We start from the raw sequence: 15,228 nt of genomic DNA, 5'->3' as shown, positions 1-15,228 counted from the left end.
TTTAGCTTGAGATTTAATTTCAAATTGAGATCAAATAAACAAAAATGAACAACTGTCTCTTATAGTTGGAGGAAGTCTTCGACATAAAATCTAACCTGTTATGGAAAATATGTTCAAGAATCGGAGATTCTTCTGAAAAGGACACTACAATCCTTCTAACCTGAATTTACTGTAGTTACATTTAATATAATTTTATACAGGTTTTTTTTATGTTTCATGATTTTAAGTGTATTTAGTTGTATCATCATAAGATGGTTTAAGGAGGGTTTAAGAACATAATTGGTTCAAAACATTGGAGAAGACCAGTATGAAAATAAGACACAATTCAAAAGTTTGGAAATGGCAAAATGAGAACCACATGCAGCATTTATTCTTTACACCGCTTTAAATTCTTAAATCCAGTTAAATCTACGCAACACCAGAACTGAAGGAATTGCCGACTGAGAAGATTTTGGTATTGGCAAACATTTAAATGAAAAAAAAAATAATAATTTACATCAGAAGCTTGAAAGCCACTGCATCAGATCTACTTTCATATGAATCTACCCCTTGTTTAAATAATTCAGCACTGTTGAATTTTCCAACTGAAAATGTTTCATTTTGGTTCTACATCAATGAGCTTTGATGTTTTTCCATCTTCCTAAAAATTGTGGTGGCAAGATGAAACTTTCCATGTGGTTCCTAAAGCAGTTTAAAGACCTGCCATTAACAAATTTACAAAAGTCAATTAACATTTTCTCTACTTGAACGTTCTTTGTCTTTCCTCTTTTTAAAAGCGGTTAAGAGACGGACGCTGACATTTCATTATATTTGTATCTGAGTAACAGAAAGCTAAGGATGATCTATTAAGAGTTCCTAGACTCTCTACTTGAAAAGTAAAGTATAAATCTAAAAAAAAAAAAGCTTCAGATCCATTATGTTGGCAGGAATTGTTTGGGGTGTCTCGAAAGGTGGCACAGATAATGTGTAAAAAAGAAATATCTCTGAGTGGAAATTTTCTCTATATGTTTTCTCTATAAATTCATTTTCAGTGTGATATTTTGCTTCCGCAATAACCAACAGTTTTATTTAAAATCTGTTATTGCACATTTTACTGGGTATGCTTGCAAGTGTGGAAGATGCTTTATAATTAATTTACTCTCACTCCGCTGTGTGTAATTTGCAAATATAGCCCTGTCGTGCAAACAGTTGCTGAAGTCCATCAGTGGTGAGAATTTGTTGTTTTCTTCAGGCGGAGACAATTGTTGTTCTTTTACTGCAACAAAGATAAAGCCCATAAATTTTTCTCTCAGAGATATTACAGTTCGCGAGCAAGGAGCTGATTTAAATTCAGACTGTGTTTCCAACACTTACTCTGTGCTTAGGGACGAATCAAATATTAAAACAAACTTTTTTTTACAGGAATTCTGTTTGTCATGACCCGCTAATTATTAGCAGTGCTTATCAGGCGCTTTAGAAGGCAATCAAGGATAACTTTTGGCAGATGCAGCAAGTGGGGGAAATGTGCTATATATTTATGGTAAACACTATTTCCTTAAATAACCACTCTACTCATAATGATTGCACTGGTATATTAAACTTGTAAATGAAGCAAAGTCAAAAAAGGATATGGTCCCAGTAAATTCAGGGGAATAAAAGTCACAGATGTCACGAAGAATGAATAAACCATTAAAAGCCGTGTCTCTGGTCATTTGGCAATTCATCAGTTCTGTGTCGCTTTGCAGCAGCAGAAGGTGGGTGAAATTGGATGACAGCTCTGGATCACACTCACGACAGTTGAATCATATCTCTCGTCCCCATTTGGCAGAATGCAGCAGCGTTTGGCCTGTCTGCATGCCAAATGTGTCTGTGCATACATGAGTAGTGGTCTGATATCCTCTGGTGGAAAACATGAGGAGACAGCTGTGCAACTTATTTATCTGCGTTAGTTTATGTGAATGCAGAAAATTAGCAAGCGTGCTTGTTTTGTGTCTGGACATTACATTTAAATCAAAGTTCATATAAACAGGCATAGATGTGAGCCCTGAATAATTTCAGAATAGAAATGTACCGACCAACAAAGCACAATTTTGATTTTTAAACGTGTTTGCTGGCTGTGTTGAAAAGCTGCATGAGTGGGAATAATTTGAGGAATTTGGGGTGTATGATTACACAGTTCCGACAGTGTGGGTTTTGAGTGCACTTGGATAATTCATTTCTAAATAATGACTGGCAAAATAGGCAATAGCCACTATTAGAAAACGCTTATTTAACTGTTAATGGAAAACAGAAAAAATGCAAATGTTATTTAGTAGAGTAAAAATGTCTTTCTTACAAAGACTCATTTAAACAAATCTTAGTCTCTACAAAGATAAAGATTAGAATAAAAGTTTAATAAAATACATATTTGAGTTACAGGGGTTACTTTATGAAGATATACATATAAACTAAAATATAAGAATTAGGATCACAGTTTCCACCTGATAGTTTAGAGAAATATTCAGCTTGCAAATCGAGAGCTGCAAGTGACTCTTTGGCTTTGTGGTTCATTTGATATATTGAATGATGTAAAATCTAACTTATTTTAATTTTAACACACACTGCTTTATGAAGTAGTAATTTTAAAGCATTTATTCTTTGGAGCTCTTTGGAGAGTAACCAGCTGATCGTAACTGTTAATCAGCTTAGTTTTTTATCTGATTTTGAAATAACAGGCATATTACAGAATGTAAAACATGGCTAAAGTCAATCACTAGTGTTTTGTCTAATGTGACACAGTATTTATGAATATATAGACATATTCATAATGTGGGCTGGAGAGAAAAAGTGAGACGGAGGACAAAAACAAAAAATCTACTTGTAAAAGTGCCTTCACGCATCACGTTGATCATTTGGTTAAAAACAAAAGAAAGAATACAAAACACCACCAAGAAGCACAGAGAGTGTGGTGTGGTGTTTGCAGCTGCACAAGGAAGATTTCTTGAACATGTTCAGTCCTCAATTGCATCGGGAAACTAAAGGAATAGCCCTCCTCTCAATCTGCTAGGTGCAGGCTAATGGTGAGTTACTAAACATTTGTTTGATAATCTGGTTTATTTAACTTTTAGGATTGTAAATGAGGGTTGACTGTAGAACACCCAATGCAATAACAGGATGGTGTATGCATCAATTTTACAGAGTCCATATAGCAAACTGTCACAATGCAAACGGCCCATATAAAGCACTTCAATCATCTGTATTGGGACAAACTGTGTCAATACAGCAATGTCTGTATTGGTGTTTATTTTAAAACCAGATTTATATTGTTTAATATTTGTTGAGCACAAAGGGCTTCCTATAAAGATACGGTGAAGAAATCTCTCCAAAGTAAAAGTTTTCACTTTCACAGAAGTTGCCCACTTTCAGATCAGGTTTCTGTCATAAAATTTGATATTTGGTCTTGATAGTGGAAAAAAAAGGGCAGAATATTAGTAAAAACATTTGGTTTTCTTGTTTTTATTTGATCTATTGTTATGATTTATTTCAGATCTTCCCATATATGTTTAAATTCTAACTGGACTACTTTTAGATTTAATTAATGACTGATTTGTCAGGCTTGTTATTGATTCTCCTACTGTAGACTTTATAAGTCTACAGTTTTTTGGCGTTCTCATGCAGCTTGCATTTTACCACAACATATTTACAAACTGTTTTTTGGACTGACACAGTATTGATTTAAATCTTATTTGAATTTATTTATTGCTTATACTTCTGTGCTGATTCACTTATTCATCAAATGGACCTCCTTTTCTATATATTTATGTGACAATGGTAATTTTTCACTTGTAATTTACATGATAATGGGACATGATCTACTAAATAGTTGCCTGTAGCTGTTTATTGTAGAAATAATTGTTCTTAATTTTAGAAGTTGAATTGTCTTGCAGTCATGTGTTTCATTTGCTGCAGCACAGGATTCTTTTAGACAAAAAAAGAGATGCTCTTCTACAGAAGATTTTATGTTTATCATGGTGAGATTTTTATCACTGCTATTAGAGAATTATTTCTTTTCAGCATTTTATGCTGTTTGTTGGTACCAAATGAAATTGTCCTGACCCAATTCAAGCCATCATTCTGCGTGAACTGGAAAACAGACATGGAGAGATAATATAACACTAAGTCCATCTCTTGTGGAGCATTACTGTGAAAAGCGAATCAAAAGTGACCAAACTGCCTCAGAAGTGATTTAACAAGCCACAGGGATGGACATTTATGAGGTTATCTGCAGGAAATGAAGGATAGACAGAATTGATCAAAGTGGGGAGCCTTATTTCTATCTTCAAACACCATATTTGGTATGTATTTAAATTAGATGGACAAACTGTTCATTGGCTTTTTCACCAACATTGTAATTAACTAGGTATTACTCTGAAGGCCTCATTTGGAGTGCTTAATACAAAGCTTCCACTCATAACCAAGCGTGGATAGGTAAATCTTATTCGGTAGGAAATCATCTAAAAAGTATAATTTTCTTGATTGGGACCAAAGTCGATATTTTTATTCAAATGAAAGCACATAATTTCAGCGGCAACATCACAAACTGTACAGCACAGAGCAGGTGAGTTGATGAGCCAGACACAGCTGTATTCACAGAAAAATGATGATGCAGATGATCATTCTGGGTCTGAACCAGTCATAGTCTGCTGTTTGGCTGTAGCATAAAACGAAGCCCTTCAGTAAAGATGTGGAACGAAAAATGTACAAAAATCACAGTTCATTTGTGCAGGAAAAGTCTCCATAGACTGAGCCGATTCCATACTTCACAGATGTTTGTGTGGGACTGAGAACTAGACAAGCTCCCTTCAGTGTAACCATTGCCCAACAGTTTTTTTGTGCTTCAAAACACTTCTGCTCCTCTCCCATATGATAGAAGTGTGCCAGTTGGCCTACAGCACATGCGACCATGCTCCTGTTTGAGCGAGAAGCTCTGTTCAGCCCAGGGCTATTTTTACTTCTGTGCAGGCATTTCCCTCTCCAACCGGAAAAACTCCCAGTCTTGGATGTTTATTTTACCACCTCCTCCAGTCTGGCAACACACATGTTGCATTGTTTGCAATAGTTGAGAATTACTTAATGCATAACATTTTGGATTAGCTGCAACCCTGCAGATATCCAAGCTGCAGGGTACGTGGTTTGGGATCTGGTGATAAGTATCTCTTTGACCTTGGTGTTTTTATTGCTGTTAGAAATGGTGTGTACTTTGAATTTAAAAAGACAGTCTTTTACCAAAAATGTCTAAAATTAAAGTTTTAAAGCATCAAAGAAAAATCAAACTGTTGTTTTATTGTTATATTATGTTTTTGTATTTGTTCTCTTACCGTTGTTGATATGCTTTTCCAATTTGTGCATTATTGCATCTGCACTGACTTGGTGTAATCTCTCCATCGAGGGTTATTTCTCTTTGCTCAATTATTAATTATATGTGTTAATTGTGAGAGGCAAGTTGCTATCTTTGTCAAATGATAGTTTTTGAGCCGTCTGCTTGGAGGTGTATTAGCTGTGAGTGCATCATTTGAAAGTTCATCTCTGTGCTTCTCTAGATCGGCAATGTCTTGGCAGGACATGCAGTCTCCAGCATGAGGATGTTCCTGAGTTGACATGGAGCATCGTGGCAGCAGGAGACCAGAGGGATGAACGGAATGGGAAAAGTGAAAAGAAGATGGAAAGTCCTCATGGTTGGGAGGAAGGTAAGAGTGAAGGTATCACGTTTCCCCCGTTGCAGGGGAACTTTGTTTTTCGATAACTTCTAGAAGGTTTTCTGATTATGTTTAGTTTGGACCAAATCATTCATTAATCATAGCTATGTTGAAATACTATAACTAGTTCAAAACGGCTTCAAAACGGCTTCTTTCATCATAAAATATCACTTGTTACATTGCAACATGCCTTCCCACATCCGCAATAACTGTCAATTCAGACCATAACTGAGAACATCTCATCTCCTGAGGTGATAGTAAAGGAGGAAAGACGAGTCTGTTTACTTCTCTTAAATGTTTTTCTGTCCCTCTTTAATGATTCCTGGGACCAGTGTGCTCAAACATTGGATGAATCTGAAAAATGTGAAATGCACTCAGTGATAAGGAAAGGTGAGATTGTATATCTGACCCATGGCCATCCTGCTAATGTAAGTTTTGGTTGTAAATTAGGTCCTGACTCAGCGTACCCCCAACTGTCAAATACTGAGGTAAAAGTAAGGAACTAAGGAAACAACATCTGCACAGACTGATGAAACAAGAACTGCATATTCTGACTTTTTTCTGTCAGGTTGGCCATAAGTGTTCTTCTCACAGATCAACACATTTCATTACATTTTAATGTGTAATGACAACAGTGGTCAATTCTAATTTAAATTTATTTAATATTCAGTTGGTTAATGTTGGTTTCTAACTGCTTGGAAACTTGTTGCTGTTATTCCATTTGCTAAAAGGGGACATACTTTGTTAACCTCAATCTACAGTCTATTTTTTATGTAATTTGTCAAAAGACATTGAGAACCTAGTAGCTGAACAGTTTATGCACCAGTTGAATTGTCTTTCTATATTATGTAGGTTGGCTTTATAGACAGATACCTGCCATATATATATATATATATATATATATATATATTAGGTCCTGACTCATATATATATATATATATATATATATATATATATATATATATATATATATGCATAGATTTATGCATAGATTTATGCATAGATGTATAGATAAAATATATACATTTTATATATACATTGGCATACATAAAGTAATGTACTCCTAGCTTGATTTCATAGCAGGGGAACTCAGATATAATTCTTAAAGGGCTACTAATAAATTTTTGAATGAGTCCAAAGTCCATTAATTATAGGCAAGTCAAGCGACACAAGATAACAGTTCTACTCAAAATAAATAAAGCATCTCAGCAATTAAAAACACCCCGAATCATACGTGCTAAAATAAAATAAAAAGTCCCTTTAAGTTTAGTGTAAAAATCAATGACTCCACAGAGTTGTTTGGTAAACAAAGATATCGAGATCTAAGCTGTGGAAAAACTGTTTTACCTTCCATGCTATTCTAACTGAGCATATTCTTGCTTTTTGTTGTCATAAATGTGACAAGAATCCTGCTTCCATCTTGATTAGATAATCTAAGTGCATGGACTTTTATTGTTCCTAATTCAAATTTCTTGACAGAATGGCTCTCTGCAAAATGCTCTTGTTTGCTGTAATAACACAGTTTCAAAACTGAAATCTCTTTCATACATTTTCATGTGGTTTCCTGGCAAATTAACTAAATTATTTTTGTGCTGGTTGAAGGAAGAATGAATCAAATCATTCTGTCCATCCCTGTTTGAACCGTCAATATTGACTCTCCAATTTTCCTTTTAGCTGTGAATGTGGAACATGCTTTCATTTCAACAGGCTCAGGAAGTATCAATTTGGAAACTGCTCCTAACAGTAACAATGTGCCACTTACACTACAGCAGTGACACTGTCACAGGTGGTCAATGTGCCATTGGCATGGAGATGACACTCCACGTTGCTCTGTTACATAACTGTTATAATGGCATCTGGTAGTCTTCCTGTGGAAACAGTGCATATACTAACCTCCCATCTAAATATATAAATGCTGATATAGTGAAAGAACCACAGCTTTGGAGTCAAAAACAGGCAGCCTGCAGCCAGCATTCAAACCACAGGCCACTGTTTCAGAACTTTGCATTGTTTCTGAGCTTTGTTTAGGAACACTGGAATCAAAGATAGACATTACTGAAATGCAAAATAAATAGCTGTGCACAATCCTCTGCTAGCCACAATTTAGTTGGTATGTTTTGAAAAATTGAGATGGGCGAGGAGGTTCTTTTCACATTTAAATGTTTCTCTTTAGAAAGATTGGGGTAAAAAATAATGGAGACTTGAAGGCTTTGATGTATAGGAATAGCTGAAGCTGTTTCCTATAGTGAAATAAAGTGCTGTAAAATGTAAAAATTAAAGGCTGTAAATAGGCTATACTACTTTAATACAAAAGCTGGTCGTTTGGCTGAAGATGTGCAGATATAAGCTGGAAAATCATTAAGGTTAGCAGGATCAAGCACAAGTCCTGCATCCATAAATAGAAGCTTACCTCGACTCAATGCAGACTCCCAGAAAATGAATAATTAAAGTTGTTTACAATAAGATAGGATGAGACGACTGCTGAAATTTGATTTTTATAATATTTTGAACTTGCTTGCATTGTCTCTGGTCATTGCTGGACAGTGCAGGACGTGCTACACTCTGCTCCTTCCTAAGGGCAGTAATCTGAGTAAATAAAATATGTGTGAGAGTATGCAAAACATTTAAAAAATGTATCTTTACTCATAATAGTTTTGTCACAAAGCTGTTTTCTAAACTGGATCCTTAACAAGTAAAGACAGCAGCAAATGCAGAGTGAGGTACAGATCAAGAAATTTCCATTTGTTGTAAACTGCTCAAATCTCTGCGGCAACCAAATCTCCTGTGACGCTAATTGATTGAAAATGAGCCAACGCTGACGACTCCTGAACAGATTGTGAATTAGACTCTCTGGTGAGTAAAAACAAAGACAAAAAAATATCTGAATGTCTGTTGCCAAAGACAGTGTGAAAATGATTGAGCATTGATTTCTAGCTCTTTTGCACATAATGGAGAAGTTGGAGCTGACTTGCAGCAAATTCAAGTAAGATACTGCTGGAGCAATTTGTTTGTAATGAAGAGTGGCCCCCAGGAGGTCTGTCATCTGGCAAACAGAGGCGTCATCTGGATTTTTAACAGGCCAGAGGAAGATTGTCTCTGCCTGGCAGTCTTGTATTGCCTGGTTTTTATGTTTAAGTATGTGCTATGATGAAGCACATACTGTTTGTGCTGTTAGTAATCTTGTGCATTACAAACATCTCTTATCTTGAAGACTTTTTGACTCTCATCCAAGAGGCTTATTTGGTGCTAAAACCTGGGTTGGAACTCAAAGGCTTATAAATTGTAATCAGACAATCACACTGAGAAGGCAAAAGAGGTCACTATTGAGGTCGTGGTAATCGCTAACGAGGTCATCAAGGTCACATGAGTCTCTGGCCCTAACCTCTGTTCGATTCTCTGTTATGGTTGTTAACACTGATGATCTTAACACATCCCCAACAATGATAACGTATTATCAGTCATCAGAAAGATACAGCATCGAATTGAACATGTCCTCATGAAGAGGAAAGGTAAGGACAAAGCTCATATGTACTTCAGAAAAGCACTTTAACTCAACTGGCTGTGTGTTAAAACATCTAGGAATTTGAACAAAACAGTCAGTTCAGGCGAGCAAGAGGAGCCAGAAGAATATAGCCATCCCATGTCTGATGAATTAAGAATATTTCCTAAAAACAATGTTTGAATGCATTTTAAATCTGATAATGCTCTCAGGCAGAAATTGATTCAATCCAAGAACAAATCACTCAAATCACAAGCACAGTGGTGTGGTATGTTTGCAGTGAGGAATGTTTGGATCTTTGTATTGGAGAAACAAAACAGCAGCAGCACAACACATAAGAGCCCACTCATCAGGTCAAGACTTAGCAGTTTGTTCCAACTCTCAAGGAAAAGGGGTTCTATGTTTGAAAGCAATAATTTACATATTTTGGACAGAAATCACCTGGAAACATGTAAACGAAAGAGTGTGTGTGTTGACATTTTTGAGAACATGTTAGGATCATCAGTGACAAACACACATACAGGTGATTGAAAAGAGATTAGCTTTAGGATCTGAGAACATGAAAGTCACTTATGTAACTTTTTGGGTTAAGCTAAGTGGGCCTTAAGAGAGGGTGGAGGAAGACATGAAGACCTTAACAATTTCATAGAAACTTTACAAAATATGAAACATTTGACAATGTTTCATTTGAGCAATTAACTCTTGCTTCTATTACTCTGTGACCTTCAGCATCTTGTGTCCAGTCTGCTATCCTGGGTCTCTGTCCAACTGCATAAATAACACCATAAAATGTAAAATGTAAGTTCAAAACACCTGGAGTGTTTTAACAAACAATTTTAGACTTTTTTCAGCCTTGTATAATATGAATATTGCACACTGAAATTACAATTTCAGTGTGCAATATTCAATACAATTGTTCTGCGTTTAAAACAATCAGCATCAGGACAGGTACTAGGAAAAACTGCAGCTGACATCAAATTTGACATAACAGCTAAAAAGTCCTTATTGCGTATTTTCCACTTACCTTCTTTGTAAGGAGAGTACAATCTTTGCTTCTAGAGTCCTTTAGGTCAAAACAGTAAAATCTCCTGCTGGTGATCCTTGCTGATGATAAGTTTCATACAAAGTTTCTCAAAGTTTGATTTAAAAATGAGCCTTCAGAAAACTATTACCTGTTAATTTCTTGGTCATGGGATTGCATCTAGATAGATCAATGGTCCACTCACCATGCAGGCAGGAAAGCTACCTAGGTGCTTTTTCTGCTCGCAGCAACCCTCCTATCTGAGCAAATAATTATGAACCATTACTTTGGATGAGAGGCAATTTTTTGTACTTATGAATTTTGTTTCAGAAATATAATAACCCTGGCATTTGAAGCAAGCCTTTAACATTGGAGTTGGTCTGTCCATGTCCAGCCTGAGTCTAAAACACAGTAGAATTAGGACACAGAGCAAAAATATTACCTGCTTGGCAACAGACCTGGGACATTAGTTGAATATCTGGATGTAAAAGAAACAGTTGCGCAAAAATAAGCAACAACAGATCATTTTCTTTCAGATATGTACTACTTCTTGATATCTACTTTATATACTCAAGTAAAGGCACACAGTGCCTTGCAATTTTATTCATGTGATAAGACACCTGCTTTTAAAAATTTGATTGACAAACTTGAAACAGATCAAAGTTGGCTTGGAGTGACTGAAAAAAAAATGACAGTCACATTTCCCAGAATTTTGTTAAAACATTTAAAAACATGTAACCTCCATTGCACTATTTTGTAAAATACTATTTAAATGCCCAAAGGTTTGTCGATGTAAAATGAAAAACTGTCACTGAGTTTAAGAAATATAAGACACTTTATGTGTAACTTTTGACAATAAGATTTAGATGTAATGCTCTTATATATAACTTTTTGCCATAGAATCACATTAGGCATACGAGCAGTGTATAGACTCTTTGGGACGATTGCTTTGCTACATGTTTGAGATTATGCATCAAGAAATTTTCTTGCTCCAAACAGCATTTTTACTCCCTAACATGCATTGCTGTTGTCAGCTTGAATCTTATTTTACCTTTCATTTTGTGGGTTTCAGAGAAAAGCTGCAGTGCAGCCATAATTAGGAGAAAAAATAAATTGCAGAAGATTTGAGTCTTTTTGCTCTTCTTTTGTTTTGTGGAAAAATGACTTTAGTTTTGCATAAAAAGTAAGGACTACCATTTTGGAAAGATTGGACTGTTTCTTTTCGGCTTTGTAATGAAGGCTTTTCTTCAAAAGATGGTCACAATACAACAGGAATATGGCAATATGTTTAGGTCTTTACGTTTTTTAAAATACACTATGTTTTTCATGCTAGCCCACACACCAAACTGAGCACTCGGAGCACTGATTCCAAAGTACATGTATTCAATGCTCTATTCTTGGATTTCTCTTGTCTTGAGCTTGGCCATGCATGGTTAACAATTCCTCTTTTAGCTGAAAATCTTGTAAGTCATGCATTAAATTGACCAAAGTTGTTGAACTGCCAGGCATTTAAACTCTTGGCCACTGAAGGAAAGGGCATGGAGATTCCATTAAAAATGTATCTCTCCTGGGAGATCTAAGAGGTAGCTAAGATAAATGTATAATTAGACCACTTACTTGGTTTCAGTAGAGGTATTTGTGACAATAAAATAGCTTGATTCCCTCCAGATCCATCTCTGCTAAAAGGCTTAAGAAGTGGATAATGGGCCTAAACTGCACAACATTTCGAACCATTTTTGTTTCATCAGTGAGGAGTGAACATGCGCAGAGGAAATGTTTCTGGAGAATCCCTCAGAGAAATTAGCTTTTTACAGAAGTAATTTTTCTAAGCGAGGTGCTAATCCAATTAGTGAAGTGACAGGAGATCTTCTGTTTTGCTGCGATCTCTGCAGGAGCTCAGAAGAAAATTCAATTATATGCAAAGTTGAAAAGAAAGCAGGACCGTATAGTAGTTATCTCTCATATGCTTATGGATTAGTTCATGTAATTGTTTTGACTTGTTGGTCTGACATGAGACATTTTGAAGCAAAACTTATGTGGAAAATGTACTTTGTGCAAATATTCATAACAAGATAAATGAAGACTAAAGAACTTTCAGATGGCTTTTCTCAGAATCTGCAGCCAACTTGATAACGAGCTGCCAAACATCTGTCAAGACTTCTTTTCCCTCTTCCTTTTCCATCAGCAAATAAATCTTATACTTATTAAATCCTTAAGAAACCAGAAGGAGTTTAAAGACCACGTTTTAACTAGAACTTCTAACCTTGAAGTCTTTGCTAGGTTCTTTCGCCTTTTGTCAAGGATGTCGTCAGAAAACCACACAATTGATATATTTGTCAATAATACCGCAAATAGCCCAACTCCGACCTTACTACTTTGATTAACTGCCCTGTTCAGAGAAAGCAAGGTCAGTGAAGTGCATCGGCTCGAGGTGGAGCTCTTTGCTTTTTACCTGCAGTACTGTTTCAGTAATGTATTTACAGCCCAACCTAATTACCTGCAGCCTCCAAGAATCCTAATTATAACCTCATTAAAGCTTTGACATCGTCTGGACTGCGGGAAGATGTTGGTGGGGGGTAAAGGTAGTGCAAAAATTTTTATGTTTTGTTGCTAAGTTACAACAAATAAGGAATGCATTTTAAAACCATCCTGTGTCTTAGTGTTCATATATCAACAAGAAAACATTAAATGTGTTACCTGGGGTCTTGCAAACGAGCAGAAGGTTGATAAAGTATCCGCAGGAATATCTGGATATGGCAATTTACTCACGAGTCTAAAAATGATGAATTGAAGCAATACGCTGATTTTTACTGACAATGAACTAGAAACTGTATGCAAAATGGTTTACAACACTCTGCTAAATTGGACTTGTTTAATGTGAAGTAACAGGAGGAAATGGACTGACTTTGCCTGACATAAAATTGTGTAAAAAACATGAATGACCCAGTCTGCTGATTATAGTCTGACAGGGCTGCATTGTCACACCCTCATTCTGAAGTGGATTCACCAATAAATGCGAAAGTTGAAGCCCAATCACTGGATACGTATTTGGTGGAGCCTTCTTCAATTTCTGACTCCCATTTGGAGTCAAGTTTTTGTGAATCTTCCCCAATCTCTTCATTCACAATCCTCTTAAGGTGGCAGTTGTCCCTGCTGAATGTGCATATTTTTCTGCAACATTTTGGCAGAAAAATATGCACACTGATACGGGAATACTGATACCCTCAGCATTGAGGGTAAATGATTATCATCACAAATACCAGAAATAAACACTTGAATTATATTACTCTATGAAATTATACATTTAATGGGTTTTGCTTTTGTAATTGAACAGCTAAAGCCTTTCCATAGAATTGTAATTAGAGATTCATCTGTATATGTATGCAATGTAGGTGTTCTATAAGTGGAGGGATGAAGACCCATATATTGCCCCTGCAAATACAAAACATAATCTGTCACCTCGACATCTCTGACAACCACCTGCTGCTGTTTGCATCTATTGACTTCTATTCTATAAACTGAGGTTTTGCACGCCATTTAGCCAAGACTTTGTTATGCAATGGATGAATGCAAGTCTCGGCCAGCTCACTTGAGCATTACACACAGACACATCCTCATTGCCCTCATGTTCGGGTCAGGATCAATAAGCTGATTGATTAAAGGACAGATATCTGACCATCTGGCAGGGTAAGGGTAGGGGATTGAGTACAGCCATTGGCCCTCAAGAAACCAATCGATCTGACCTTTAGGGATCGATGATCCACTCAGGAGTTAGTGAGGAGTATCTGGCAGTTAAAATGGACCCTCTTAATAACAGACAGAAATATTTACTTCTGTGGCCTTGTGGTGAGTGAACGCAGGGTTAATTGACCAAAAATGAAGAGTTCCACTGTTCTCACTCAGTTTATGTGTTCCTTTATGTTCAGGAATAAAAAAAAGGCCAACATGCTTTGACTTTTCTTCTGAAATGATTGTGTGGCAGAAGGAAAATGTATCCTTGGATTATTCCTGGCTCCTCCTCCCTGAAGACATTTTTGAACATAGCAACCAGAGGCGATGTATCAGCAACAAAACAATACACCTCTGAATACATACACTACACAACAGATGTCAATATGTCAGCAGCACAGCACAGAAAGACTAATTGGATAGTCTGCAGACTGTATGCTAATTACATAAGAAGGAACGTCGACATAATTAGCTTTTTTTATTACTGAAAGGTATGGTGTGCTTGTAATTGCTTGCCTCTCTTTTGTCTTTAGCTATACTTCGTTAAATGTTGAAGAGTGGGGGGATGGACAGTAATGGCCTCTTTGTAGCTTCTGCTGGCATTCGTTTGACAAGAATCTAGATTTCAAAGAATCCTGCCAGCCTGTGATTACATGGACAGCTAAGAGCTCAAACACACAGTTAAATTATTCCATTTTAAAATGCTCAGGTTATTTTTTTTTTTACATTTCTAAACTAGCCATGCACTGGAGATTTCTGGGTAACCCATTTGAATCTACCCAGAAGTGCATTAAACAATGTCACTTCCACTTTGCTTAAAATGTCACTCAGTAAAATATCTATCACTGCCTCAATTTATTGACATTAAAAATGTCAATTAAAAGTTAAATGAGAATGCTGAATGCATGTACTTTTAGGATTTATTCAATTAAATGGAAGGGAGACTTTCTCCAATTCATCCAGCTTCAATCCAGCCAATGCCCATGGAAGTTTGCTCTCTCCAGCTTTGTAGTGCAAAATTTAAGCACCCAACTGTCGATATAAGATCTTGTTCTTTCCTCCTCTGAATGAAAACATTCTTTAAAACTAAGCATTTGCTATAACTATAAAATATTCCATCATTATATCCAATTTCTGTTTTCCATAGCCAGTTATTTCTTTCTGAGTAGAGATGAAGCTCCACTTTCAGTGCCTCAACTGTGTCTTCCAAAATGTCAATGTTCACCTCACCAAAACAGGATTTATAGAAATCTACCTGCATGATT

General features: G+C 36.2%; 1 protein-coding gene across 2 annotated transcripts in view; it reads left to right on the top strand.

Annotated features, from left to right (window-relative positions):
* Positions 1-15,228, top strand: part of alk (ALK receptor tyrosine kinase) — a 357,833-nt gene that overhangs the window by 157,112 nt on the left and 185,493 nt on the right. The window contains exon 3 of one of the 2 annotated variants that reach the window (XM_055038127.1): positions 5,559-5,705. In XM_055038127.1, the coding sequence (XP_054894102.1) occupies positions 5,559-5,705 (147 nt within the window). Of the gene's footprint in view, positions 1-5,558; positions 5,718-15,228 lie in introns of both variants that reach the window. The other variant, XM_055038126.1, reaches the window with a different exon arrangement.

Source organism: Poeciliopsis prolifica, unplaced genomic scaffold, assembly GCF_027474105.1.
Source record: "Poeciliopsis prolifica strain line A6 unplaced genomic scaffold, Auburn_PproV2 SCAFFOLD013, whole genome shotgun sequence".
In the NCBI taxonomy this organism is placed as follows: domain Eukaryota; kingdom Metazoa; phylum Chordata; class Actinopteri; order Cyprinodontiformes; family Poeciliidae; genus Poeciliopsis; species Poeciliopsis prolifica.
Note: the sequence above shows the minus strand (reverse complement) of the source record. Positions and strands in the feature narration are given on the sequence as shown.